The 27643-nt window shown below is 40.6% G+C and overlaps 2 protein-coding genes and 1 long non-coding RNA gene across 9 annotated transcripts; 1 reads left to right on the top strand and 2 right to left on the bottom strand.

Annotated features, from left to right (window-relative positions):
- Positions 1 to 3223: 3223 nt before the first annotated feature.
- On the top strand, positions 3224 to 27399 carry LOC121603571 (E3 ubiquitin-protein ligase RNF19A-like). 4 transcript variants are annotated; one of them, XM_041932489.1, is made up of 9 exons: positions 3224 to 3385; positions 14314 to 14932; positions 15091 to 15760; positions 15961 to 16242; positions 16319 to 16416; positions 24686 to 24851; positions 24954 to 25113; positions 25181 to 25451; positions 25540 to 27399. In XM_041932489.1, the coding sequence occupies exons 2-9, from the start codon at positions 14711 to 14713 to the stop codon at positions 26470 to 26472; spliced, it is 2802 nt and encodes a 933-aa protein (XP_041788423.1). In that variant the 5' UTR covers positions 3224 to 3385; positions 14314 to 14710; the 3' UTR covers positions 26473 to 27399. The 4 variants fall into 4 exon arrangements, with proteins under 4 accessions (XP_041788423.1, XP_041788421.1, XP_041788424.1 ...); XM_041932487.1 differs by having other exon boundaries at positions 3224 to 3743; positions 14244 to 14932; XM_041932490.1 differs by having other exon boundaries at positions 3224 to 3743; positions 14239 to 14932; positions 15091 to 15733.
- LOC121603575 lies at positions 5176 to 7757 on the bottom strand. The gene is made up of 2 exons (XR_006006682.1): positions 7258 to 7757; positions 5176 to 6081 (listed from the first exon to the last, which is right to left on the bottom strand). It is a non-coding gene; the product is annotated as an uncharacterized LOC121603575 (long non-coding RNA).
- Positions 18236 to 21788, bottom strand: LOC121603573. Of its 4 annotated transcripts, none has more exons than XM_041932492.1 (4): positions 21549 to 21788; positions 19809 to 20284; positions 19399 to 19719; positions 18236 to 19306 (listed from the first exon to the last, which is right to left on the bottom strand). In XM_041932492.1, the coding sequence occupies exons 2-4, from the start codon at positions 20133 to 20135 to the stop codon at positions 18686 to 18688; spliced, it is 1269 nt and encodes a 422-aa protein (XP_041788426.1). In that variant the 5' UTR covers positions 20136 to 20284; positions 21549 to 21788; the 3' UTR covers positions 18236 to 18685. The 4 variants fall into 4 exon arrangements, with proteins under 4 accessions (XP_041788426.1, XP_041788427.1, XP_041788428.1 ...); XM_041932493.1 differs by having other exon boundaries at positions 21707 to 21774; XM_041932494.1 differs by lacking the exon at positions 21549 to 21788 and adding an exon at positions 21315 to 21358.
- Positions 27400 to 27643: the final 244 nt, after the last annotated feature.

Raw genomic sequence — 27643 nt, 5'->3', positions numbered from 1 at the left:
GTTATATTCAGTCAGAATCATATCAAAAAATTCATAAAGTGACAAAACCGCTCCTACCAGCAAAATTACACGAAAATTAGTAATATTTTAGCTGGAAATTCGTGGACTTACGCGGAAATTCGGAAATTCGAGCGCGGAGAAAACATTACAAGAGAGCGATACCCAAGTGCCACAAATCCACTAAACGACCACTAAACGGCTTCTAAACGCCTCAAATTCTCTACCTAAACGGAATATAGAAAGACTTCGTTTAGCAGACGGCAAACAACTCATGCATTCTAAAAATAGCAAAAAAGCTGGTGGCGCCATCTGTTTGTGGGATACCCAACCTGTGGAGCTTCCTCGCTTGGAGGAGAGCTTTCTCATTTCCTCTGTACTGTTGTATGGTTTCGCATTGAAGTTATGCATCGCTAGAACTAGAACGGCGATACGATTGTTTAAATACTAAACTCCAACGGAAACCACCAATACTGAAGCAAGTGAGATTTGAGTAATGGTCGTTGGTGTTGATACCCACGTATCTGACCACACGACCATTCATATAGATTTTTGCTCAGAAAGTTAGAAGGCTATATAGGTCATTATAAGATGAAACTTGTCGAAACACATTGCAAGAAAAGGATAGCAATATAATGATGAGTTGTAATACGCCATCTATTGATCAAACCAATGAAGCTGTGAAGCTTTCATTTTTTTCCTATGGATATTCAATTTTCCAGTCGTTTAAGCTTAATCTGTGGCGCTTGGGTAAGACCGTTTGATTGGCTTACGATCGTTCACTCTCTGTCCGATCCTCACGTACGATGCCGCTTTTGCAATATGCGCTCTCTCCTTCTTCCCGCTGCAATACGCTCTGCTGAGAGTTGCTGAGAGACCAATCAAAGAGTAGGAGAGTGAACAAAGCTGTGATTCCAAAGCGAGCCACACATCGCCCAGAGTGTTAAATACTAAACTCCAATGCAAACCAGTAGTTGTACAGAAGCAAGTGAGATTTGAATAATGGTCGTTGATGTTGATGCCAACGTATCTGATCAAACGACCAATCCCAAACAGCCAGCTCGTACTTTATAGCTGATTTAGGGGTTTTCAACGAAAAATCGTTCCGATGTCGTACTTTGTGGCTGATTAAGAGATAGCCGGTACTTTGCGGAACTATGGAGCTTTTTAACAGGCACATGGTACTTTTTGGAACTTTGCGGCTGATTAGCACTATGTGTAGGGTTCATGGTGGAACTTGAAGGCTTGTTGAGAAAGCGTACCGAACTTGGTGGAACTTTATACCCTACCCGCAAATTTCCGTTAAATGCCTTCTAATCGTCTTGTAATCGCCGGCGAATTGAAGGCGATCAGCAGTGCATTTAGCAGTAATTAAATGCCTTTGAAATATGTCAATGAAAAATTTCGCTTTTAATTTGAAATTGCAACTGTCAAAAGAAAACCTTACAAGTGTCTTCAACACTGCACTGTTGTAGTGTTCCCGAATATGAGCGTGAGATTCGATAGCACGATTTACGTGTTATGTTCTCTTGCGTTAAGCTCTGAGCTATTTCACTTTATTAATGATGGTCTGCATTATTCGGTTGTTAAAGACCAACCCGTTGAAAGGTGTTAATATATCAAACTCATTTCGATAAATCTAATAAAATGAGAAATGAGATGCATATTTCTCCCATCCTGATAATGATGGGTGAAGAGAGAGTAATTATTATGTTTTTTAAAAAGGTATTATTTTCATTTTGCTTCACAAAAAGTTTGTTTATATTCATTATAGCAAGAAAATATTAATATAAAAAGAAATAAGCACAGAAAAAAGATCATAAAAAATCAGGATTTGAACCCACGCTTTCTCGTTTCGGAACCAAAAGCGTTGTCACTGCTCTATTTGGCAGTTACATTAGTAAGGGTGCAAAACCAGTATATATACAAGCGAAGATGGCGGCAAGCTATCTGTTCTTGTTGAATCAAAAAGTTGAAATATTTCGAAAAGAACCCGTTACAGCCTTGAAAGTTTCGGTTGAAATCTTAATTCGCCTTCTAAGGCGACTAAGGCCTTAAATGCCTTCTGAATGCCTTCAAAGCCGTTTAATGCTGGTAGGGTAACTTTTTAATGCATGACATCGGTACGAGATGGCCGGCAATAATCTCATTGCTGCTGCACAAGTTAGATTCGTTAATTGAAGAATGAATATTGAGTGAAGTGATTGTGAATCATCAGTAAATTGTGTAAAATTTTGTGTAATGCATCAATACAAAAAATTTAAACATATACATATGTGTTTAAACGAAACAAATCTTGTTGTTTATTTCATCGATGACGCTTGCTTGAAAATAAACCACAAAGAAAAATAATCCCTGGCATCGTGGCATAAGGAAGCTGCTTAGGCGCTATTTAGAAGGACCGCCTGGAACTTTGATGCTGTTTAACTACGGCAAAAGGCGAATTAGAGCAGCGATCTTTAGCGTGCCAAAATGAGCTGCTTAAGCAATTCTGGCTATTTGGGATTGAACGAAAGAAGTAATTAATTCGGATGAGAAAAATCATTAAAATGATTATCTAGTGAAGTTCAGTGAAAAGTGCCGTGTTGTACAGTGTGAGACCACCTCCTTTTCAAACGGTCTGCTTTGTAGGCGCAATGTCATGGGAGTGACAAAACGCTGACAAATTTCTCAAAATGTGATCTTTTGTCAAAATTTCGTAACCTGAAGCAGCCAGGAAATAAAGTTGACTTCTTCTTCTTGATAGTTTTGGTAGGTTGAGGCCTTCTATACCATCCGTTTTTTTGAAGGTATAATCAGAGGTTTACCTAAGGTCGACAAAGTTGACAAAAAGCGACAAAAGTTGATGTTCGTGAAAAAGCGTAAAAAAACAGCTATTTGGCGCAGTTGTGACCCATTGATATGAAAATAATGCTAAAATGCATCTTTATATTTGATGTATGCACCTATTTAGTACTTCTCAAACAAAATATTGATGATAATCAGATGTTTGAGCTTTTTGTCGTTCATGTGTAGATTTTTGATGCGGCCACGAGAAAAGCCGATTTTTGCAGTTGATAAGCAATTTTGACAAAATTGATTTTTTTTTTCAACATTTTGTCACCTCCGTGGCCACACGCCATGTGTTGTCGTGTGTAAGTTTTCAAGTTGCTTATATAAACAGTTTGACTTGATTAGAATCAAACCTCGGAATATAACCCACTCAGGCATAAAAAGAAAATTAAAAAGAAGAAAAGAAGGACGAGGACGGCAGAATGGAGAAGAAACAGTTGTGCGTTTTTCAATCAGTATCAGCATAAGTAGCAAACGTAGCAAACAAACAAATTTTCACGTCGAGCTCAGTGTGGAATGGAGTGTGTGAATGTGTGCGTGATACACCGTGTTGAATGTAGGTGTAGTGTATAATTTACCGTAATTCTCGAACAACCAGCGCGCTGCGATCGAGGCAGCGGCCATCGTCAAGCATCATCCCACTTTAGGGAGTTCCGTGTCTCCTACAGAAAAAAAAACTCCGCAGTGCATCTTCAATAGCTCTAGCATCTGCCAAGTGAATCGTTGTTTTCAATTGAAAATCGTCAAGTTTTACGTGTGATATTTGTTTCGCTTCCATAGCAACAGGCGAGAACGCAAGATTGTGGGATTCATCTTAAGCGAAAAGATGGTTGTGCAAAATTTTACGCTCCCATATCTGTGAAACACCGAATAACGGCAGCTTGGCAGATGAAACGTATTACGCGAACCCCCTGGTAAGCAGATAGTGGCAGCTCGCCATGGCGTAAGAAAATATGGCGATGTGTTATTTTGTGTGTGTGTGTGTGTGTGTGTGTGTGTGTGTGTGTGTGTGTGTGTGTGTGTGTGTGTGTGTGTGTGTTATGTTGCATGAACGATGCGATTTCTTGGACACGCAGCCCCTGGGCCATGAGCTAGAAAGGAGAATCCCTGGATGTTAGAAAGAGAGGCCGAGATGGCAAAGATAGCACAGAAGATGCTATTTATAGTGCAATTCGTGCTTTTGTTAACCGGTACTCTGTAGCACAAGCATGTTGTGCGAATTATTCTCCGGACGTCCCAAATATCAGCATGATAAGCTCGGTTGGTTGAACAAGTTCACCTCGATATAGTTTTAATAGGTGGTCGCAGAGGAAAGGACGTGGGCGGGATAGAGAAGGGAAGGGCAGCGGACGCACGGAGGGTCGTCCGTTTGTTCCTTCTTGCTTCGATGCACCTTTTCCGAACGGTATTGAAGCTGAAAACTGAGTTGGCGTTGCTCCAGCTGTCATCGGTCTGACATTCGTCCGATTCGCTGAGGTTGGCTCCGTTCGTCCGCGCGCAGTCTGTGTCAAGGCGAACGTAATTAAAACGGGGACATGCGGCGAAACCCCTCCAGCGAAGTCATGTTTGAGACACGTCGACGAAATTGAAGAGTTCGATGTGTTTTAAATCTGCCCTGCTTCTCTCTGCTCTCTGTTGACACTGGCAATGGGGGTTTTTCTGTTCTTAATTGATCCGTTTGTAGCCATATGTAACGGTAATTGTGCAATTATACAATACCCGTAGGCTACCTGTATTTGCGCGAAATAAAGGTCACAGCGGTGTGGCAGGTGATCCAGAAAGAGTTCTTACACACGCACTGATCTCGAGGAGATGTCGAAGCCGTGTTTTGCTCATGTATCTCTAACGTTGCTTAAAAATAAGTTCTGAACCAAATTATTGAATAACAAAATTCTCAACCGGTAAATTTTAACATACACACAACACACTCAAAACTGCAGGAAGCAGTGTAGATCAACACCAATGTGTACCCCATTGATAACTTTGATTGATACTGAGGAAGACAGGATGTAACTAATAATATTCTTGGTGCTCTTTAAAATGTCTGCTATTTGTAACTAGCCTTGATAATAGGGCAGCTGTTTGACGTGCGACGAGAGATAATATATTGTTCGTAGACACAATATCGTAGCCATTTCCGGCCGCACATATTACTTGATGCTTCTATTTTGCATCATACATTTGTACGGCATTTGTAACGAGTATAAAAATTCATTTAGTAATGTGATGTAGCACTACTTAATAACAACGAATCACACAGGCTTATTCAAACATACAGCTGCAGTGTAGAATAATGATTGGTTTTGCAGGAACGAGTCACTTATCAATTTAATCGTGAAAACAATGTTAAGAAGTTTGAAGTGCAAATGTTATCATCTCTGATGGAATTCCACATTGATTGCATTCGGCACGAGCCACACATAAAACTAAGACAAGCTTTTCAACGGATGCAGCTAAACGTTCGTTTCGTCATCGACCGCTGGAGAGATGCTACAGCTCCCCCGCACTCTTGAAGCATTTTGCCGAGAACAGTGTGTCTTCTTTGCGTTGATCGTTTGCACGTTCTGTTCATTTGTAATAATTAATTTATAGGACAATTCGCTACGACAAGACGCTAGTCGCGCGGCTATGGTGCACTCTTGCCATCCTGGAGAGTGAGTCCCCGGTCTGCCGTGCTTAAATGTGCGTGATTGCATATTCATTGCTGTTTGTAGCCGCCGGGCCACCAACGTCAAAGTCGCGCAAGGTTGAACCGTTCGAAACCGTTCCTGTGGATGGGGCCGTTTTAGCTCGACCAGTTGGAACGAACGGGCGAGGCAGTCAGCTAATTGCGTGACACCACTCTACATGTTTACTTTTACATTCACGTACAAACTCATTCGCCCTCTCACACATGCAAAGCCGTTCTAAGAACCTACCAGCTACGCAGACCGACACATCTTGAAGTTGGCTTGTTTTCTAGATCGGTCCAGCATTCACGACGAGAGCGAACTGAGCGTGACAAGGAAGTTTAAATTGTTTCACTTGGCACAGATATTTCCAATAAGGCAAATCGTCCGTTTTTGGCTTCTATTTGCTCTTGTAGCTGCTTTGCGTCTGTTCGTATCGAACGGCGGCACGCGTACTGGTCCTCGTATCTTTTGTCCAATGCGACATGCTGACGACAAATTTACGCGATCTAGCTCATGGTTCCACGGGCTGCGGAAACGTACGACCTTCGGTGAGGATTCTGTGACAACATTTGCTTGGACTCTGTGTGTGAAAGAGATGAGATGAGATAATGTGTAGCTATTCTGGGTGGATTATTCATTTTTGCTTAATAAACCGATGCAGAATCTCGCACAATAATGGGAATGGGGATCGTAGTCGTGAACTTATTAAACGCAAGTGTTTTGGCGGCCGATTTGTCGTTGACGTATGCGTGATAGCGCAGATTCGTGTTGTTGTCAGCGTTTGCCTGATTATGTTCCCGTTCCAAGTGGTTAGAAAAAGTAAAATTCTAAAACGATACGCAATCGGTTCGGGGAGGATTGCTCGATGATGCAATGGTCGACTCTCACCTTGTGATAACCTTTAATAACCCGGCACCATATGGAACAGTATGTTGTTGTGTGAAGTCGAAAATGTCGCCAATAGGTGAAAATTGTACATCACAACTATATTTCTGCTATAAGCTATTGCATAGCTCGTCTTTTCGACGGGGTACAGTTTTAACTGGTAAAGTTTTCCACCTCGAAAAACAATCTGTGTAGAAGTAGGGTAACTGTACCAGTTTTCGGCAGCGTACATGCTTTCGACAGGGTAACTAAAAACGGGATGAAAATTGTCTCAACATATATTTTTTAAATAGAGATATGCTCATTTGTTATTCATATACGAAGTTCTTCATTTCATCACATCATTTCCTTGTATATTTTTCAAAATATTTATCAAACAAAATGTGCAAAGCTCAATTTTTTTCGGCAGATTTGCTATCAGCCAATAGTTCGGCAGATTTCGTTATTAAGAGAACGTAGAACAGTAGAACAATTAAAATGTTTTTTTTTTTTACAATTTATTCTAGCCCGCTTGGAATTTTAAAATCACGAAAAACAAGTAATTTTTCTCTTTAAATTCTGCCGAAAATAGGTACATCCTGTTCTCGAATTACACAGTTCTCGACTTACACAAATTTGGAAATACGAGGTTTTATAAATTTGATAGATGAAATGTCAAATCAGTACAATTTGTTAAAAAATTGTCCAATGCAGTATAAATTACATTTTTGATAATAAACTTATTCCACTTACAAGCGAAAAAAAAATTTAAGTATATTCGGCACGAATCGTATAATAAAATAAATGATAAAGTGTATAAAAATACTAAATTGCATAAAACATATCAATCAACCATTTTTATTTTGGTCGAAAACCTCGAAATTCTACTTACGCCGATATTCGAGTCACGCGGATTCTTTGGGAACGCACAAATCGCGTAACTCGGGAACAGATTGTACTCGGTAAATGTTGATTTTTGTTGATTCCTGCCAAAACTTTAAACAATAACACTCTTTTGATTTTGCTGAATATGCATTTAAAACTTGATAACAACTTGATAACTGGATAAAACTTAAAACAACGCGTATGTCGACACATAAAACGACATTTCTTGTATTAAATATCACCAATTTTACTATAAATAATCCAAAAAACTTGAGAGAAAAGCCGGTTTGTGAGCCAGTCGGAGCCGTACTCTATAGCCGTCAGATTGTCTCTTTTTTTAAATGCCTACTTTGTTTGTTAAGTTACATCAAATATGCTGTAAAAACTGCCAGCAATGGGCCAGAATGGGCAACATAAAATTTTTAACACCAATCTTAGTAAAGTAAGAGTGTAAAATTGCTTTAAACATGTTTGTCTACCTATTTACATTTATTAACACGTTAACATATCGACCCGTATTCGGTGAATTTTCACGAATATCTCTAAAAATACATTTAAATCGGTAAATAATAAGTAGCACAACATAATCCGATAGTTTATTTTCCAAAATAACGTCTTTTTCATGAATAATAATAAAAATTGTACGTGTACGAGCAGTTACACTACATATAATTTTATTAGAATACTTTCGATACTGATATATTCGATTGTTTGTGTGTTTAATCAATAGGAAGCGGTATCTAAACATTCCAATTGAAGGCCACATTTTACGTAAAAAATGTCATTTAGAGGCTACTATTAGCTAGTCAGTCTAAGTTCATTTCTTGTTTTGATAAGAAAATACTATATGAAAATGTAAAAATGCCTACAGTTTTCTAACATTACATATTTGTTACACCTGCTCGAACGTCAGACGTGATAAACGACCTTTTAATTTATTTTAGAACGGTATTTCTGTTATACAACAGTGAATATTTTTTTAGCCACTAAAAATATTATCCACCCCTATCGAGTAACGTAACGCTGATAAAAAAAGATTAAAAATGTAAAATTTAGTGAACAGTGCTCAAAGATGACCCCGTATGTCATCGCTCGTACTCCGCGGTAATGGTATATGAATGAATGCCAGAAACGAAAACAGAAACCAGACCTCTACCTCTGAGGTATATTCATACGCGAGCGAAGTAGTAGTAAAAGCAAAGGGGTTGCCTCGTCATCGCTTTCATTGAAGTGAGTCAAAGCCTTCTCATCCGCTGCCTTGATCGACCTTCAACTATCTGGCCAGTCGCGAACAATCGTAAACAACTGTACGCATGCACTGTGCAGTTTATACCCTACCCTATCGATATGCATCGCATTGTTAGATCATGATGAACTATATGCCGGCCAGCATGAAGCGCGTCCCGCATCCATTTCGATTAGCATCTGGCTGGATTTTTTCGAGTTGTTGCAATCTTTATGGTAAGCGAGGAGGAAGCGGAAAAAGAAGCCCCCGGAAAATAGAATCGATCAAGGGCACACGACAGTGCTATGCAAAGCAAAACCATGATGGGTTTGTAACAAAAATACACCATTCGTGCCTATGCTACTTTGTTATCAGAAGCACGCTGAGTTGAGATGTAAATCAGTATTCCACATTTATTCCTGAAATTGATTGCCTATGATCTTGGTGCGGAGAATCTTTCGTAGCTGGTAATTGAGAACCGGATGGACAGACAACTCGATATTAGTGCACATTTTTTAAGAACATTTTGTACACCCTGATATATTGAGGAAAAATCATAAGCTAAGCTTCACCGTACCGAATGCAAGTTGTGCAATTAAGCGGCTTTTGTTGTAACTTCTCGCTTTTACTTACCATGACGGATCGTGGAAATCAAGCGACACAATCGCTGCCATGGTTTCCAACATCAGTGTGCTGTGCTGTGCTCCCTCCCTGCCTTACTGTACTGTTCGTCTGGTTGCTGCCGTAATCGCAAATGTAATGCTTAGTTTTCCTTGCCTGTTAAAGCTTGCCCAAGAGAAATGCTTTGCTTATGTTCCTGTGCGACCCGTGCATAAGTCTTTTTGTTCATCATTCTTCAACCAACGGGCTAAGCGGTTCGATTTCTTTTTGCTTTGTTTTCAATGGCGGTGCACGGTTGAAGGTATTTTGATTTCATCTGTGCAAATGTTTAGCGCAAACTGATACTTAACGCGTCGTATCGACGTAATCAGTTAGCGATGTGGCTGTAGTGTGCATCGATGTGGTGGAGTAGTAGAGGCTGCTCGACTGCGCTTGCTTTGTGCGGGAATGACGTCAAAATGTGGCTCAGTGGGTTAAAACATGCCACACAGTTAACCCGTTTGTCTGTCATGTTATCAAATCTGTCGTCGGGCCAAACTTGTGCTAGCTATTGCAACTCCAGAATTCAAAGCACTCAATCTGCTGTTACTACTAACCTTGATAATAGTTTTTTTTTTTATTTCAAAACAATGCGCTTTAAGATATGATTCATTTTTGATTCAATTTTTTAAGGAATCGGATTTTGGCAAGGTGTAAAAATAGCATCAGCTAAGTAAAGAATATTATCGACATTATGTAAAATGTCCGTGTTTGTGGCCGTCTAAAACAAAACGTCTAAACTCTACTATCTTACATTAAAAGTCCATTTATCGACCAAACGATACGATACAGCGAACAAAATGCGTAATGGAAAGTTTGGCTATTGATCAACCATATTTCATTGGCCGTGGTCACTAAAGTTAAAGCATGCAGTACGAAACCCTTGTAAGCCACCTCGTATTGACCGCCGAACTCGGTATTGCATGGAAGCGAGATAAAATATCCTCCCAACCAATCCGTTCAACAGGTCGGGGGACTGGCGACGAGAGTAGAGTAAATGATGCAATCTGTTGTTGTTGTGAGGCTTATGTTGTTGTTGAAGCCATTGTTCTTCTACAAATGATAATGATGGTGTTAGCTGTCGGAGCTGTGTTGCTCATTACGTACAATTTGGAACTTCAACAGCTTTGACAATGAACGAAAAAGCGAATGGAGGAAGGGGAGACCATTTCATCCTATTGACAAACCTCTACGACAACAAGAGAAATTAAGCAGGTTTGTTTTTCCTATGCATGATTCATGTATGATAAAAATGACGCTAGCTTGCAGACAGCTCTAGTCGAATAAACTGAAATGAAACTGTTGCAAAGCAATGTAAACGTGTACGAATATATAATGTAAAAGGAAGCTTCCGATTCAAGGCTTATCGAATCTTACCAAACATTCCATATTCCATTCCATACTTACCAAACCATTGCCTAGTTCACGGATTTGTTCTGACTATTTGTTACATCAGTAACAAATACTGATATTTTTAAACATTCTTCTTAAATTTCTGAGTTCACAATGCGCGATTTGTCGAAATTTGTCAGTTCTCTTTACACATTAATCGCATGTGAGATTAAAGTTTTTCAAGTATTGTCTAACAGTTTCACATCGCATCAAATCTGTTGCCAAGCGCCAAAACTGCCGCTACTGAATTACTGTTGTTGATATTTCGTCCTCCTATACTACGGCGATGTCTCCAATGATCCTCAAGCGTTATATGACGCATATGATGATGATGATGGTGATGATGATGCGCATTAATGCTCTGCGTGCTGCCACGCGTAACATTGATTACGACGTCGCAAGGCACAAAGTGAATCATGTCGGGGTCTAAGACAGACTAGCGTCGTCGATGTTGGCCCAATTTCCTCAATTATCTGCAATCAATTTGCTTTGATTATAACAGTAATCGGCTACCGCTGGAAGTAACGTATAAGCATATAGTGTCGCCTGTTTCGGGATGTGTTTTTTTTAACTTTTTATAAAACGATTGTAACTAAACATATGCTGATTGTTGAAAAAATACTTCGCCCTAGCCATGGGTTAGTTGTGCGATTTGTCCGTTAATCGAAACGAGCATCCAATTTAGTCAAGCACGTGCGTGCCGTCAGTACTTTGGCCAGTGATGCACAAAGATGATGGAAAATTGTTCGATTGGTAGAAAATTATACATTTTTTCAGCAAACACTACGCATCAAGGTTAGATGCGTTCTTCGTGCAAAACGTTGCTTTGAAGTGCTAGCATAACTATCTCGAGACAGCAGATTCAATCACTTTCTCCACTATCGTCGCCTGGCTGCGAATAGTAAAAGGAAGCCAGTCGCCAAAGAAGGGAGGACCGGCCTTTAGTAGCCGGTCTTGGTCAAATGTAATGCTCATTGTCGTTACGATCGAATAGGCAAAATGATGGTGAGTCGAATGGTTTCCTTTACTTTCGATTTTTTTTCTTCTATGAATTCGGCGCAAAAACCGAAGTCCGCCACTGACTGGTGATGCCTTTGAACTAGTGTGCACAAACCGGTTTTGCACCAGACTTGACATCACTTGCGAATAACGTTTGTAACGTTTTCATTTATCATCTAGCGGTACAACATTGTGCTAGGGGATAGCTTGGTCTCTGATGCTCATACATATTCGATATCGTCGCGGTTAATTAAAGTAAATTAAAATGTACTTGATGGCGAAAATAGACAACAAACAAGTGTGCTGCAATCGTCGGAGATTTGTTTTCAAATAGCTTCGGTCTTTTTTTCTGCAGTATCTGCAGCAATTGACGATCTTAGGCAGGGTCTACAGTGAGGAATACAACAATCGTATACACATTAATGATTTGGCCGATAACGCCATTCTTTAGTATGGGACTATTCCTAATAACACCATCTTATTATTCGACCTTCGACCTTCGTTCGACGAATGTGAGTTTTTGGGCAAGCATATGTTTTTACATATTAGAAATACGAAATACATATTCTAGTGATTCAATAATATGCTCCAGCGTTTTATGGCTGAAGTAGATTACTATCTATTGATGGAGAAGGGACCAGTTTATTTAATTAATAGTATATTTATGTTCATACCAGTTAAACCGCTCTAGCGCGGTATAAACAACTCAACGCTACACCAAAACACTCACTACTCGCCCAGATCGAAGAGAAATCTCGTTAAGCAAAATGAAGGGAATGCGCTGCGACTGCAGCGCAACACCCCGTCGTATTCCATAAACAAACGCGTGGCGCTGAACAGAGATTTGCGATGGTGTTGGTGATGGTGTGACTCAACCCATGGCCACGCGCACCGACACCGTGATGTCGCTGGGCTGTTGAACGCTGTGTTGTTGTCGTTGAACGCTTATTCATGATGGAGCGGAAGAGAAGAAGGGCACGTATATGCACACTCTCGGTGATACGACGGCCAGAGGTGCGAAGAGTCTCAAAGCATCGGTGGTATACCTTACACCATCGTATGCCCGGTCTAGTGACGGAATCGGTGGCTTGCCGTCAATTAGTCCCTCGCGTTTGACGATTGGTCGCGAAATGTTTTGCAAGGAGAGAGGGAGAGAGTGAAAGATCGTTCGCTGAGAATCTTCTGGCACCCACATTGTAAATTGTCCTCGTTCCACACCCTCGCAAACGCATACATAGGCGCACCTGCGCTTGCCATCGCCTTGATTAACCTTCATTCGTTATGCCATAATAGAACAGCAATGGACAATCTACGCGATAAAGTCAGATCGTCAGGAAGCGCGATCGTTGTGCACAAATACAGTAGCTTGAAGCACTGCACAGTGAGGGCAGGTAGTAGTAGTATATCGGCATGGTATATATGCATATCTATTTCTCTATAAAAACAGCATCCCAAACAATGCCTAACGTCAAGCAAGAGAAAATGTGTGGAATGTTAGTACAAGATGGGATTGGGATTTATCTGCATAGATTATTCGTACACTATTTACAGTACGACCGAAAGAACCCGGTACCCTCGCTTTGCGCACATTGCCCTTTGCCTTTAGTGACATTTAAAAGCAAATTCAAGTTCAAGTGCTCTCACCTTCTAATTCTTTCTTTCCTCACACACTCTTTGCTGCCCTGCTTCGGTTTCTCTCGCATCTGAGGGTAGAAACGATGGCCCGATGGTACACCACGATGTGGTGTTTACTACTGTTCGTAAGTTCGCTAGTCGTGTGCTTCATTATCGAATTCGGTGGTCATTTGTACGTCAGTGCAAGCAGCAGCGTCGTTTGGACAATGACCGCCCATTCGTGTCATGGATTGATTGATTGACCAATTGATTAAAGCATGAGCCAACCATATACATCAAGTTTGGTTTCTTGTTTCTTTCTCTTTGTTTTCCAAGGTCTGATGACGACTAATTGAACCGTGTAAATATGATCCTTTGATTTAATTTGCAATAACAAAAAAATATTGACTCGATCTAAAAGTACACTTTTGCACCGAACAAATCGGGCGGATGTCTCTTACATCCTTATTGTATGCAATATCCATTTTGCCTAAATCAATCTATTGAAGTCAGCAAATCAATGTTGTCGCAGTCTAGCAGAAGTTGTTTTTATTTAAGGAGAGTTTATTGCTTTGTATGAACTTTTGTGTATATCGAGAGAAGAATGAATAAGCAAAAATGTCTTTGATGAAGAATTGATTATTGAACCGTTGATGATTCATCAGGGTAGGGTGTATCCGTTTTCTGTGGATGGTGTAATTGGATCATACATTGGATTTTGTAAAGGCAACATTGGAATCTCAGGTTGAATTCTCACCCCTTCCTTAGTACCAGAAGTGCTTCTCCGAGAACTTTGCCTATAAGCAAAGGGTATCCGTTGAGCCCAGCATGAAGATCCGTTTTGATCATTAGTTAAAATAATAATTGAATTTGAACCGTCATACTCAAAGTTCAAAGAATAAATGAACCAATTAATAATAAAAATTTTAATTAATTTTCATGCCTGGGCCAATAATTCTTATTCTAACTGTTTATCTTGTCGATGTTAAATTTATTTACGTTTCTAGGTGTAATAGATTACCACAGTAAATTTATAATACTATATGAATATGTACACTACATTCTAAAATACGTGTTTTTCTATTTGTTTCTTTTCAGATTAGCTCAATCAATTTAAAGATACCTGTGTCCCTAGTGTATACCTAGTGTAATGAGACGGCTTCTTTATTGCAGAACAATTACAGTAAATCTTACCAGCGATACGATTCAGCAGCTGTAATATGCAGTGTAAATCAACACCGTTTTACGCATGATAGTGCACGATAAACCAATCGAACAAAGTCAATAAGTGACGGGAAAACATCTGGCTTAAATTTGAATGGTCATTGGCTGCCCTGATAAACGTGATTAGTTCTAGTTTCTTACTAGTTAATCGCGTGTTTGAGACTGGAAAATTCGTAGAATAGATTATTATTAACAAAACTAAGGGCCAAACAACAAATGCATTAATCATTTCCTATGCATTGCTGCATACTAGTGATTTTAGTAAAATTGAAGTAGAACTGTGGACATGTACATTTGAGTGTACGTTTACATTTTGTGTACAGTGGGTGTGTATAGATGCGACAAAATGCGCGGTACAAGTCGAAATACCTTCAACTTGAACTTCCCTCTCCGGCGTTTATTGCTGCAAAGTGCACGAGCTGCACGCGGTAGCCCTCCGCTCGGTCAGAGACTATGTGACGCGGAAAAAGGGGGCAGCAATAGTGGAGGTAGTGGTGGACATGGGAATGGCTCGAATGGGGGCGGAAAGCATGATAAGACTGGATCTACAGGCCACAGCAGTAATAAGGTGAGTGGAGTGCATCGTATTTGTTTTGCTCTACTTATGGTTTAATCATCCAGAAGGTATTCGATAAGATAGCTGTGTCGCGTGTATTAGTATCTCTAGCTTCCAGCACATTGTTACAAAATGTTATAAAATAACTGCTATTTCTTTTGTTATTGCAGCACAATTCTGATGCATCTTCACAGCATTCAGCAAATTCGCCTGGAAATCTGGAGCGCGGAACGGGCAACTCGAAACTTACCCCAAGCAGTCACAAATCATCTCATAGCTTGCAAAGTAAGGGAGGCAGTTCTACTACAACAGGTGGTGCCGGAACAAATGCATCATCTAATGCCGGAAAAGTGCCGGACGAGTGTCCGCTGTGCTATGATGTGTTACCGTCAAGCGACGAATACTATGCGCTACTAAATTGCAAGCACTACGCATGTAGGGCGTGCCTGGAAAACTATCTTATGATCCAGATCTCCGAATCGCGTACGGATATCAGTTGCCCTCAATGCTCCGATTCAATGCATCCGACCGATATACAAACGCTGCTTAAGGCGTTCCCAACGGCCATCACGAAGTATGAGGATTTTATGGTTCGGCGGGTGCTATTGTCCGATCCGGATTCTCGCTGGTGTCCTGGGCCAGACTGTACTTATGCTGTTATCGCTACCGGATGTGCCTCCTGTCCGAGAATATGCTGTCAGCGGCCAGGATGCGACGTTCAATTTTGCTATCACTGCAAAGCGGAATGGCATCCAGATCAAACCTGCGATGCAGCTCGAGCTTCCCGACAAAGTCCAACACGCGCCCTGTCCGGTAGTATTAGAAAAAATTCACAACATAGTAAGATTTCTCAACTTGGCTTCTCTGCTGTTTTCCTTGCACTTATATACTGTTTAGTTGTTTGTAGCTCTATTTGTAGTTTCTTTGTTTCATTCTTATGTTTCTTCAGTTCCAATTTGTTTTGTTTTGTCAATGCCAACAGTTGATCTATTCTCACGTACTGTTTGTTTAATTTATATACGTTTTTTTTCAATTTGCAGAAGATGAAATTAAACCCTGCCCACGATGCCAGGTACTCATCGTAAAGATGGACGATGGTTCTTGTAATCACATGGTGTGCGCTATCTGTGGATCTGAGTTTTGCTGGCTGTGCATGAAAGAAATTAGCGATCTTCACTATCTGAGCCCATCGGGATGTACGTTTTGGGGAAAGAAACCATGGTCGCGAAAAAAGAAGCTACTTTGGCAGCTGGGCACTCTGGTAGGCGCACCCCTAGGGATCGCCTTGGTGGCAGGTATTGCCGTCCCTGCAATGATTATCGGTAAGCAAATCATGTACAAAATATGTAATTTTTTCTGAACATTTTTAACAATCGGGAATCGTTCATATATTTTTAGGTATTCCTGTGTGGGTAGGAAGAAAAATTCATACTCGCTACAAGTCAGCTGGCAAGCACAAACGCAATTTAGCCGTTCTGGGAGGAGTAACAGCATCGGTAAGTGGGCACATATTTTTCTTTATTTGTAAAAGTACAATATAAAAGGGCAAACAGAAGAAGCGTGAAAATTTACATAAAATTAACAAGATTTATGCTGAAATATTTGAACTTCTTACCTTCACGAAGGATAATTAAGTTTTCCAACAGATATACAGAACAGAACAGAATGATACTTCTCATCAAATTAAAATAATTTCTCAACTTCCGATGTCAATACCCGATAGATTCTTGGAAATTACTCTGGGAAAAAGGGAAAAAATGATAAAACATATTGATTGCCTACTTATCATTTTTCATGTATTTGTTTAATTAGGTAAAGGCAATTATCAATAGTTTGATGTATAAAACATCCTATTTCAGTTTGTTCTGTAGCAAACATAGTAAAATACTCACATTTTTCATGTTCACGATTCCTTTAATCGCGTAAGAATGTATATTTCAGTTACATTCTTTTAAGTGATATTTCGTGTATTTAACTATCGATAGATATTGTTTTCTTCGAAAGTTACATTTTACAGGTTTTATTATTTGTAGCCTTTGAATTCTCATTAATGTTTTATTGTTTCATCTATGTCTTAGATCCATTTACATTTCATAATGAAAAATCAGTAACTAACAAAAACGCATATGGTGTTATAATGGCTCGCAGTCTTGATTTGCTGCAATATTCTCCGATATATTACGTGTAAAACGTTTCATTTCTTCTTGTGAACGGCCTGGACAAGTCTTTGGGTTCTTGACCAACCTATGCAATTTGTTTATGACATTACCAGTAAAGGATGTATGTTTATTTATTGAAATTTACATTATTACGGCTTCGATCGTATTTTCCAAAGAAATGTATGCTTAAAAAATGATTTAGATCAACAAAACCTTGGGTACCAAGCAAAAGACCAAATTGATAGCAGCGGCACCTACGAAACTAACAAATTCCGACCTACGAAATAATGGATGTCAAATAAGGCGAGGCAAGATTAACCCAGCAAACAATATGGCTTTCGAGGACGCTTACTTTAATAAATTGAAGCTATACTTATTCAGCACCTCAAAACAACACCTGTGGAAACATTAGAACCAGTGAATATGTAGAACATTGTTTTGTTTGCATATATTGAGATCAGCCCATCTCTTCGTCTGGCGAAACCCTTCTGTGTTTGAAAGTATAATGAGATGCTATAGAGCATATATGTCAAACTGGCGGCCCCTGAAGGTTCTGTATACGGCCCGCGACGCTATGAAGTTATGATTAATCTAGTCTATATTTGAAAATGGAACATCGATATTCGACATATATAATACGGCCCGCGAATTGAATTTCGGGTTAGTGGCCAGTGGCCCTCCGTTGAAAATACGGCCGAAATCGTAATAAAGTGAATCTAAATAAATAAGTGGCCCACCGTACAAATGAGTTTGACACATCTGCTATAGAGATTTCACGAATCATCTACTGTGCTGTTGCAGTATACTCTCTGGGAAGTGGTGGGCTAGTCATGTTGTTGCTGACGTGTATTGATTCTAAATAGAATAGAAAGGATAAACTAAAGAACATAAAGTCTTTAAAATACTTAGTTTGTTTAGTGCTGAGTATCATTCATTAACAAAGGTGAAGATTGTATCAGATACCATACGGAGTAGTGCCACGAATTCTACTTTTGGATACAAATTTTATTGACCGAAAGCTGCTTTTACCGACTTAGAAATTGAATTGAATTGAATTGAAATTTTAAAAAATTAATCGAAATTATATTTTGTGGGCTGATATACACGGTGCTGTGATATTATAACTGGAATTATTAAACAGTATTATTTTGTTGTCAACACTTTATTTAAACATTGTAATTGCTTTAGCAGATGTTTTTTATTAAAAGCTTTTTTCTCGGTATCATGAATATGTACTTACACATACTAATCTACCAACCCTGCAGTAAAATTTAAATAGCAGTACGCTTGAGTGCATGTGTCGAGTTGATTTCTACTCGACTTGTGTGTTGTCTCTGTATTCCAGCAGAATGTTTAAAATTATACACATAGGCCAGTCTCGAGAATGGCCACATAACATATTTGCTAATCGACCGCTAGTAACTTCATTTTCAGGAATAAATTGATCATTCTTCGAGTGTAGCAACGTGTCTTTCATTTGAAGAAGAGTGCGCAATTGACTTAAAACATGTATGTTCGCATTTGCGGCCATAAACTTCTTTGGATGAATGGATAAACGGTGAATAATAAAAGATCAATCAACAAGACATGCTGTGTGATGTGAGTTTTAAACATAGCCTTCGAGACTCAGAATGCCTTCTTCGTAAAAGTCTCGCAAAACATCCAGCAGCCGCTGCTCCGCTGCCGCGTTACCTATTGCGATATCTACCGATCCAATGCATAATAGTAACGCTAGTAGTAATGATTGCCGATACTCGCACTCCATCTTGTTACGGCTGTATCCGAGATCCGCCTCAATATCGACGTCCATTTTAAGGCAGTAGGACTTGAGAGCCCCATAGTAGAGGTCAAGGAGTCGGGACGTGTGCTGACGTCGAGTGTTGGACGGAATGGACGAAATCAGCAGCAAGGCAAGATCGTTCGTTGGACGGCTATATGTAACCATTTGCCAGTCTAGAATAGTGCAACTGTCGGTACGTTCTTCGTCCGGTTCACTGCGGAACAGCAAATTGTTGCACCAAAAGTCCGTATGTGTGATCAGTCCCATCGGCTCGATTGGCTGCAGAAGCGTTTCAATCAGAAATTTCGTTTTTGGACGAATTTTGCTCAGCGCTTTCAGTTCATTTTCAAACCCAGGTTTGTGCTCAAGAAATTTGGTTAGTTGAGGCATTCCTTGTTCGACTAGTTGTTGGTAGCTCTCCGTTGCCCGTGTCGTTTGAAAAAGAAACTGAAATACACACATGAAAAGTCTCTTACTAAACACTCGTCATGTGTAGTAATTTTGCATATCAATGCAATGCTTATGCTACGTCTACCTACCGGATACTTCTCGTTCAGATCTACTTTCTTTTTTATCTTAAGCCCAAGAGAGAGCGCGTGTATTGTAACGATGGCACGTATGGCTCCTTCCGTTTGACCAAGAGTAAGACCGGTCGTAAAATTAGCTCCTTTGTAACCGAGGGACCGCATGTCCTCCAATACTAGTATGCTCTCGGTGGAGTCTGGACTGCTAGGCGAAGTCGTAGTGTTACTGCCGATGGGTGCATACTGAGTGTAGAAACAGGTTGGCACTGATATCACCATACTGCCGACACCCTTTGGGATATACTGCTCTTGAAATGCCAGAAGATCTGGAAGAATCTGTATAAAATAACGAAAGAATGCATTATCATCATATGCCGATCCTCTAGGATTACACTCACTGAAGCTCTATCTCAAGCTGTACATACACTGGTATAAAATTTGATTTCCCTAAGATCGAACTGTGCCTCCGTCACGAAGTACCGACTGAATGGATCCTGTGGAAGCAGCTTTATCACAATGTCCAAGCATTGACTAACGCCTGGCTCGATATCTTTTTCAAATTCATAGACCACGGATACGGATAGAATGTCGCTTAAATTATTCACCCCATCCTGGCAGCCCTGTTTCACTTTAAAGTCGGTAATTTTTATCCCAGACCGCACCTCGTGATGCTTCTTCAGCACTTCTATCAACCAATCCTCCGTGATCGGCCAACTGTCCGAGCATGTAGAGTCTTCCTCCGTATCCGACATGGTTGTTTTTGTTTCTAGTTGATTGTAAAGGGTTCTGTTTTATCGATGATATTTTTATAGCGATGAGCTCCCCTAATGTTTTGCAACGGTGCAATAGTCAGCTCAGTATGCTCAATCAACCCTGTCCGTTAAGGGGAGGTCACGATTGGCTGCAAACAAAAAGATGAAAAGAAGGTTAGTCTAATTATAAATTGTATATTTTTGCAAAAGCATAGAACCCCTGACGGCTATTGGAACAAAGGTAACTAAAATAGCTCATTTGTGGACTTTAAACTGATGGTTACTTGAATGCCGTGATCCAAGCATCGCGGTTCCGTTTTAAGTGCTATTTAGTTCTATTAAGATTTATATGAACGAAGTATGATTTACGGCTTACTGTACTGTACACTGTACCAGACATGCCTTTGTTTGCGATATATTTTAGATTGTTGTTCTCACCTAATGAATTCAATTTCATCTTTAAAAGAAGCAATATTATTTTTTGAAATCAGTATATCCTTTTATATGATGGTATTCTTCCGACCAACAGTACTCGATTGCCCAGGATTTTCTAGGTCAAGGACAAAGGAATTCAAATGAAAACTAGAACGAGAGAAACTGTACTCTCCTTGTCTGGTGTAAAAATATGGCTCTCATTTATGTGTTCACCAACACAACACAACACATTATCATTCTTTGTTGGATTGCATTAATTGGCGGTGTCAAAATCATGTTTGGAATAGTTGTTAACTATAAATGTAATGTAATGAGATTTTTTGCCTTCACTCTCGTTGATTCTTTAGTTCTAAAATCTCTCTTTCAGTGCAAACACCCAAACAATCAATACTTCATTGTTAGGGCACTTAAGTAAATCCCAATTTTAGTAATTTAACTCTATTTTTCTCAACCACATGGTAACAAACATAACGTATTTTATCACTTTAAACGGTACTTCAATAATACGCACCGAACTTCAACGATACGGAAACACATTACTTATATATAGTTTACACATAATCTTGCAAAGTCCGTTTATGAATACACCTTTACAGTATGATATAGAACCGGGTAAATGTTGTCACGAGCTATATTGTACACATTTTCAAAATTTTCAAAAACCAAATTCGTATTTGGTAAACTGACAGAGAGAAGAAGAGCATCGTAGAAGGGCGAAACTTTTCTAAAGGCAAGGTGACACACCTTGCTTTGTTAATCGTTCTGAATGTACTGTGTTTGGCTAGCAGTCGGTGATGACGATGGGTGATGATGATGACCAGGGTGCACGAGCATTAGTAATAAGGGCACTTTTGGTTGGACGGAAATGTTGTATCAATTCACTTCAAATTTGTGTATTTCTAAAAGTATGTGGTAAACGTTCTTCTACCCTTAAGTTCACAAATCGCCGATACTTATAATCAAAGTTTAACTGCTTACCACCACAGCACAGCGTACAATGAAACACGATCGAAAATAGTTGTGTATCCGATGCAAAACATTAACCGACCAGTTCCACAGCCCCGATAATAGTAACCAATTGATTGTTACGGCAGATTAGAATTCTTGCTATTGCAAGCAAAAAAAATCATTATTACTTGTACGCCATCGGCCGTCTTTCAGTCTTGAAAATAAAACGTCAAAATGTGAGCTGCGATAAGCACACCCGAACGTGAAGAATCTTCCATGCTAACTGGCCAGTCTGGTATGCCGATCTGACCAGCGAAGCAATACATTTACAACATTTATATGTATATATATATACATGTATACTGTGTGGAGGGCTCGACCCGTATAAAACATAGGCAGCAAGCAACGTTTTGAGCAAAGTTGGGAAACTGAACTCTCTTATGGCACTGGTTATGCTTCGTCGGTTATGCTGGAATAAGAGAGCAAGTAATGCTGTTCCCAAAATGGGAGCTTGATGCTGGCCTACGGTTCGGACTGATCCAGATGGCGGGAGAGTTTTCCAATCTCGAAACAGAAAATTAGCTGTGGCTCTCTCTCTCTCCCTCATTTTTCCACTAGGAGAAAATTCGCTCATTCTTGTTGGCAGTGTTGCAATTGTCGGCATCCGCCCCATATGTGCGAGCCATCATCGTGTCATGGATGCATCCATGAAGCAACAAAATGTGTGCAGCACTAAAAATAAGCACCGGAACAGAAACAGCCAGACAGCAGCCTATAGTTAGGTAGGGTGCGTGCGTGTAGGGCCCTGAAAATGACTATGAGCGAACTGAGCAAGTGTTGTTCGCATACGTTCATCGCTACGATGACACACCTTCCTTGCACAGTAGGTGGTAAAGGAGCAGTTTGCGGTGGCGAGGTTGTTTGACCCTAAATTCTGTACGAACACAACTCAAATCAGTGAATCATCGGATGCTTTGGATCTTTATGCTTCATTATGCGCGCTGTAGTCGTGTCTAAGCTGTTAATAATGTTGAAAAACTGCATCTAATAAATGCAGAAATGATTAAAATTTACACATTTTCAACCGTTTTGCATAAATTCTATCGAATCCAATATTAACAGCATTATTCTACGCGATTCGTTTGGAACTGATCCAGAAAACATTTTTTTAAATTTCGAATACTTAAGTGTCACTTAAACAACAAAAAAAGCCTTTCCTGGAAATTTAAGTATATTCTTTGTGCATCTTGGCTTCCACGAGCTCCTCCATAATTTCATGGTGGAAATATGTAATAAAATCGATCAACAAATATGTAGGTTGGTCATATAATGAGTTTTCCGTTGTCTGTTCTGTCCTGCAATGTGGAGGTTGTGGTTCAACGACAGTTGAACCCATCTCCTGTGCTCTCCTACACGCCTTTTTCACTGTTCATTTCTAAACTGCGTGCATGTTTAGCTCTCTGGGTGCTATCGGCAGCTTGCTTGTTGGCTGTGTGACGTATTTGGATCGCAAAAACCATTGTGATTAGTGTTAGAGGCGTATGGACGAGACGGGGGGAACGACAGCTAATTCGATTTATTGGGGTTAGTTTGTGAATCTAGTTACATACATATAGCAGCAGCAGTGGTCGTGATTGATGTTGTCGGTATGCGCAAAAGAACAAGTTGACTCTACGTTTGGTTAGCAATGATAGCGGAACGTTATTTTCGATACTGCTTTTTTCAGTTCAATGGACAGGTAGGTGTAGCCTAAAACGAGGTACACTGTTTTGAGTGTTGGCTTCTATGTTGTTCGTTTAAGGTGGTGCGGAAATTATTTCCTGTTCTCGCTTTTGCCTTCGTGGCGTTTCTGGTGGCCCCTAATGTGACATACCTCACCTGCAGGTGAATGAAACTCATTTGCTCGACGATGAATAATGAATGAACCACCGCACAACATCATCGTTTGGGTGGGTTTTGGTTCCAATAGGTTGTGTTTTTTTTACTCAATGTTGATAAACTTTGATTCATACGATGTTCAGTTTCATCAAATGCAGTAATATCTTTCGGGCTAAAATTATAAAAAAAAAACACTAATGTGAGATATCGCGCTATTTGTAACAAATTCATACTTTTTGTTAACGGCTTAGAAAATGTCCAATCGATCTAAATCATAGTTTAGAATGAAATGTAATACTTTCTCCATCTTTTGCAACCCAAAAGTGCAGGATTTTGTTTCCAGTGTATTTGCTTTCATTCGATCCTACGAATGTGTTCAAGCAGAGAGGAGCATCTGTTGAATAATTTAGCGAATCGCTCAGTTTGGCGTTTTGCTGTGTTAGAATATGTTCTTTTTCCCATCTGCTATGAGCGAGTGCCTTCGGGCGATGGGGAAAAACGGTCCCATGATCATCGGTATGGCGACGTCGCAGTTCTACTTGAACGCTAAGTAACGATTAAGCTAGTCACAATACTACACTGTTCTAGCCCGATGTGTACATCTTACTGGCGGCTATTTGTTGTGGTTTACTATATCCTGGTGATCTTTCCGTTTATCATCTTCTTCTCTCCGTGCTTCCCGGGATAAACAAAAAAAACTTTAACTTTTACCTATGACGAGTAGCACTCATAATGACGACGAGCTTACCGTCGCTTCAGCCAGTGGCTAGCAATGCTCCAGCAGAAGACCGATGTTGCTTAACATGTCCTTCCTAAATATAGCCCAAACTCCTGCCCTTTCCTCGCGAGCAATGCCATTGCTAAACATAATTCCCTCATACAGCCAATATAGTGACGTCAGAGACGAAGGGAGACGAATGACCTACATTGCGAAAATTGGAAAAGCTTTCAAGCAAAAGCAGGGGATGGTTTGTTGGAGCTTTTGCGCTCCATACACCTACACAGAGACATCGTGCTCGTTGGGTTTAGGCATTTATGGAAGTTTAATTCACGTTAAGTTAGTTGTCTGTTTACCGAGAACTACTGCATTCTTTGCTATCGAAAAAAAAATCTACAGCATTCACCAGCATCAGATTGTAACATTTTAAAGCTTTTACGGAATAGATATGTTCTGGCGGCCGTTGCGGATTATCCTTACTGAACCAGTATATCAGAATAGTTGTCTGTATTATCGTATTCTACATTGAATAATCGTTCTATGTATTTTTTGGTTTTCTTCCTTCCCATAGGTAATTGTTTCGCCTGTCCTTGCCGGTTTGGCAGTTGCCATCGGGGTGCCAATATTGTTGTTTTACGTGTACGGTGTTGTGCCTGTCTCACTCTGTCGGGCAGGTTGTGGCGAAGGAACGAAATTTGAATTTGACGAAGAAGAAGACAACGGTTCCCGAAACCATGGTAATGCCGTGCGGACGGAATTTTCAACTCACTGACGGTGATGGAGCATAAACATTAGTCGATCATTATTAACTTATTTTGTCATGTTTTGGTCCGTTCCAGACGCTGCTAGTGTGGATGCGGTTTCACGCATCGGAGCTACCAGTATTGGAGAGGTAAGCTTAAGCGTGGCTAGCGGAAGCCATCTCGGCGTGTCCAGCCAACACTCTGCTTATGGTGTAGCGAACCCGTCAACCACGGCGCTTGCAGGCAGCATTACAGGGTAAAACGTTCGTACTGAGTATATACTGGGCTGGTTGTTAACGTGTTTTTGGGCCCTTTTTCCCCAGGCATCGTTTGGAGGTGCAGGCTGATGTGAGCACCTCGGAAACGGCCTCGGCAGTGACGTGTGTAAGTGAAAAGTCGGGTAATACGCTGAACGATACCGCCTCTACCAAGGCACTGGCCGGTTCGATACTGAGCTACAAGCAGCAAGCAGAGTCGAGTGCTTTCAGCGAAGACGGTGCTTCGGAGCGGGTGCGCTTCGACAATACTGTGTCGTTCGTTATTGACAGTAAGAAAGATTCCTGTGATTTCTTGTACAGCATCCCATCGGATCAGGTAAATATCAATAGTGATGTGATAAGATAGTATGATATATGTCATACATGCAGCGGAAAAAACTACATTGCCTACCTTTTTTTTGCAGGACACGGCGGCAGATAAAGCCAGCTTGGGTAGCGGACGATCATTCCGCAGCTCTGAACGTTCGTTCCGTGATGACTTCGATTCTACCAGTGTGTCTTCAGCGCACAAGCGCATCAATTTCGGCAAACTGATTCCGAAGCTCAACTCCAGCCAGCATCGTAATCTATCGGTGGATAGTGCAACCGGATCGTACAACATCCCAGAGAACGTCAGTCTGGAGCAGGAGCTAGAGCAAGAGGAGACGACAGCGGCTCAGCAGCTTACCGCTTCATCGAACTCTTCCGCCGCCACTGTAGCGCTTTCGCGCAACGCAACACAAACGCAGATGTCGCACTCTTCCGGACTATCCGCACATCAACAGCAGAACACACAGACCGGTTCGCTGAATCCGTCGCCCGAGTTTACGGTGCGACATACAAGCCTCGTTGCAAACCCATCTTCAAAACTAGCGATCGCTTCCAGCAGCAATAGCAGCAGCAGCAGCAGCAGTTGTTCGTCTAATGAAGCAATCAACAGAGCTATGTTGATCGAAAAACCCGCCCTATCAACATACAGTGATAGTGTCTGTTCCTCCGGTCGAGGTGCCGAGGCAGCGCAGAATCAAAGGAACGAATCGAAACCACTGGATTCGCCTCCCTTGTCTGCAAGTTCTTTGAGTGATAGTTCTAGCCACGAGCAGCCAGCAGCAGCATCATCAGCGCCTCCGAAATCGCGCACTCACATTTTGCGCAATTTATTCTTCTCGCTTCCCAACAGCACGGAATCGAATGCGCCGACGGAGGCTACGGTAGAATGCGGACAAGTGACTGTCACGGGTACGCGTGCGAAGACCGCTTCCGCCCCATTAACTTCTCCTCTATCTCCATCGTCCCCTTCCACATCTTCCGCTCCGTCGACGACGCTCAAAGGGCCTTCCGCGAGCACGCAATCATGAACCGGCCTCCATGCGTTTGCGATGGCCAATTGTTGATTGTTCCACGGACGGACAATCAGATTGCCATATCGCGCAAGCGATAACAAATGTTGTGGAGTTATTATGCATTTTAACTTCCAGGGGCCATTCTTTTCTAATAAGCATTTTTGCTATGAGGTTAGCGTATGGTTAGTTTTCGTTGAATGAGAAAGAGATTCTGTAAGAACCTTTTGTTCCGAGTACTATAACTACTGCCCCCTCTCGAGCGTCCATAAGTATATTTAAAAAAAACAAGCAAGAAAACGCATAAAAACGATAACACAAGACTGTAATACGCCAGGAGGAAAACGCATGCATGATTGTTTTACGTGGGCCACCTCCTGTGAGTGAGTCCACCCCAAAATTGCTCGTAGACCCTTCGACGAGGCTTCATGCGTAAACAAAAAAAAAGTAAACATAATTCATAATGTTAATAAGCACTAGACAACGAGAGCGCGGATCTATTATTATGCCAAAATCAGGAGAGCGTGTTAGTTTGTTTGTTTGTTCGTTTATTTTTCTCCACTACTACAACAACCCGAGGAGAGAGAATGAGAGACAATAGAAGCGATGAGTGTTCCGGGAGAATTTTTTGTTAGATAAGACACTATTAGGTAGACAGATATGGTAGAAAGAAATTAGTGTCGTTGGAGAATAGAAAATTAAAGAATCACAACGTTCATGCTATTTAAGATAGAGGTTGAATTGAAGAGAAAAAGCAGAAGAAATCTTTACCCGCGGTAGACTAATCTTCGTTGTTTTGTTTTTTTTTACCTAATGGGTTCGACAGTAATATTTTTTTCTACTGAAATTATGTTCGTATAGTTCAGGAAATGATGGTTCGTTTAAAACGTCTTTGCGGGTAAGCATGAAACGGCAACGCATGAAATATAGAATTTAATAATCCCATTCCCTTGCTGTTTTCAATTGAGAATTATGTACCATTGTTTCGACAAAACAAAACCCTCCAATAATATACACAATCAATCTTAAACACGTTCATTCTATGGGAAATGTTTGGATACCAATACAGTCCCTCACACTGTTCCTCATTGGCTGTTTGCACTTCGTCGTCATCTGGTATGTTTTAGAATGTTGTGGTAGGTAGTATAGGTGTATGAACAGTAAGTTTGAATTTTTTTTTATACGTCAT

This window comes from Anopheles merus, chromosome 2R (genome assembly GCF_017562075.2).
Source record: "Anopheles merus strain MAF chromosome 2R, AmerM5.1, whole genome shotgun sequence".
NCBI lineage: Eukaryota > Metazoa > Arthropoda > Insecta > Diptera > Culicidae > Anopheles > Anopheles merus.
This window is presented reverse-complemented; position numbering and strand designations above follow the sequence as displayed.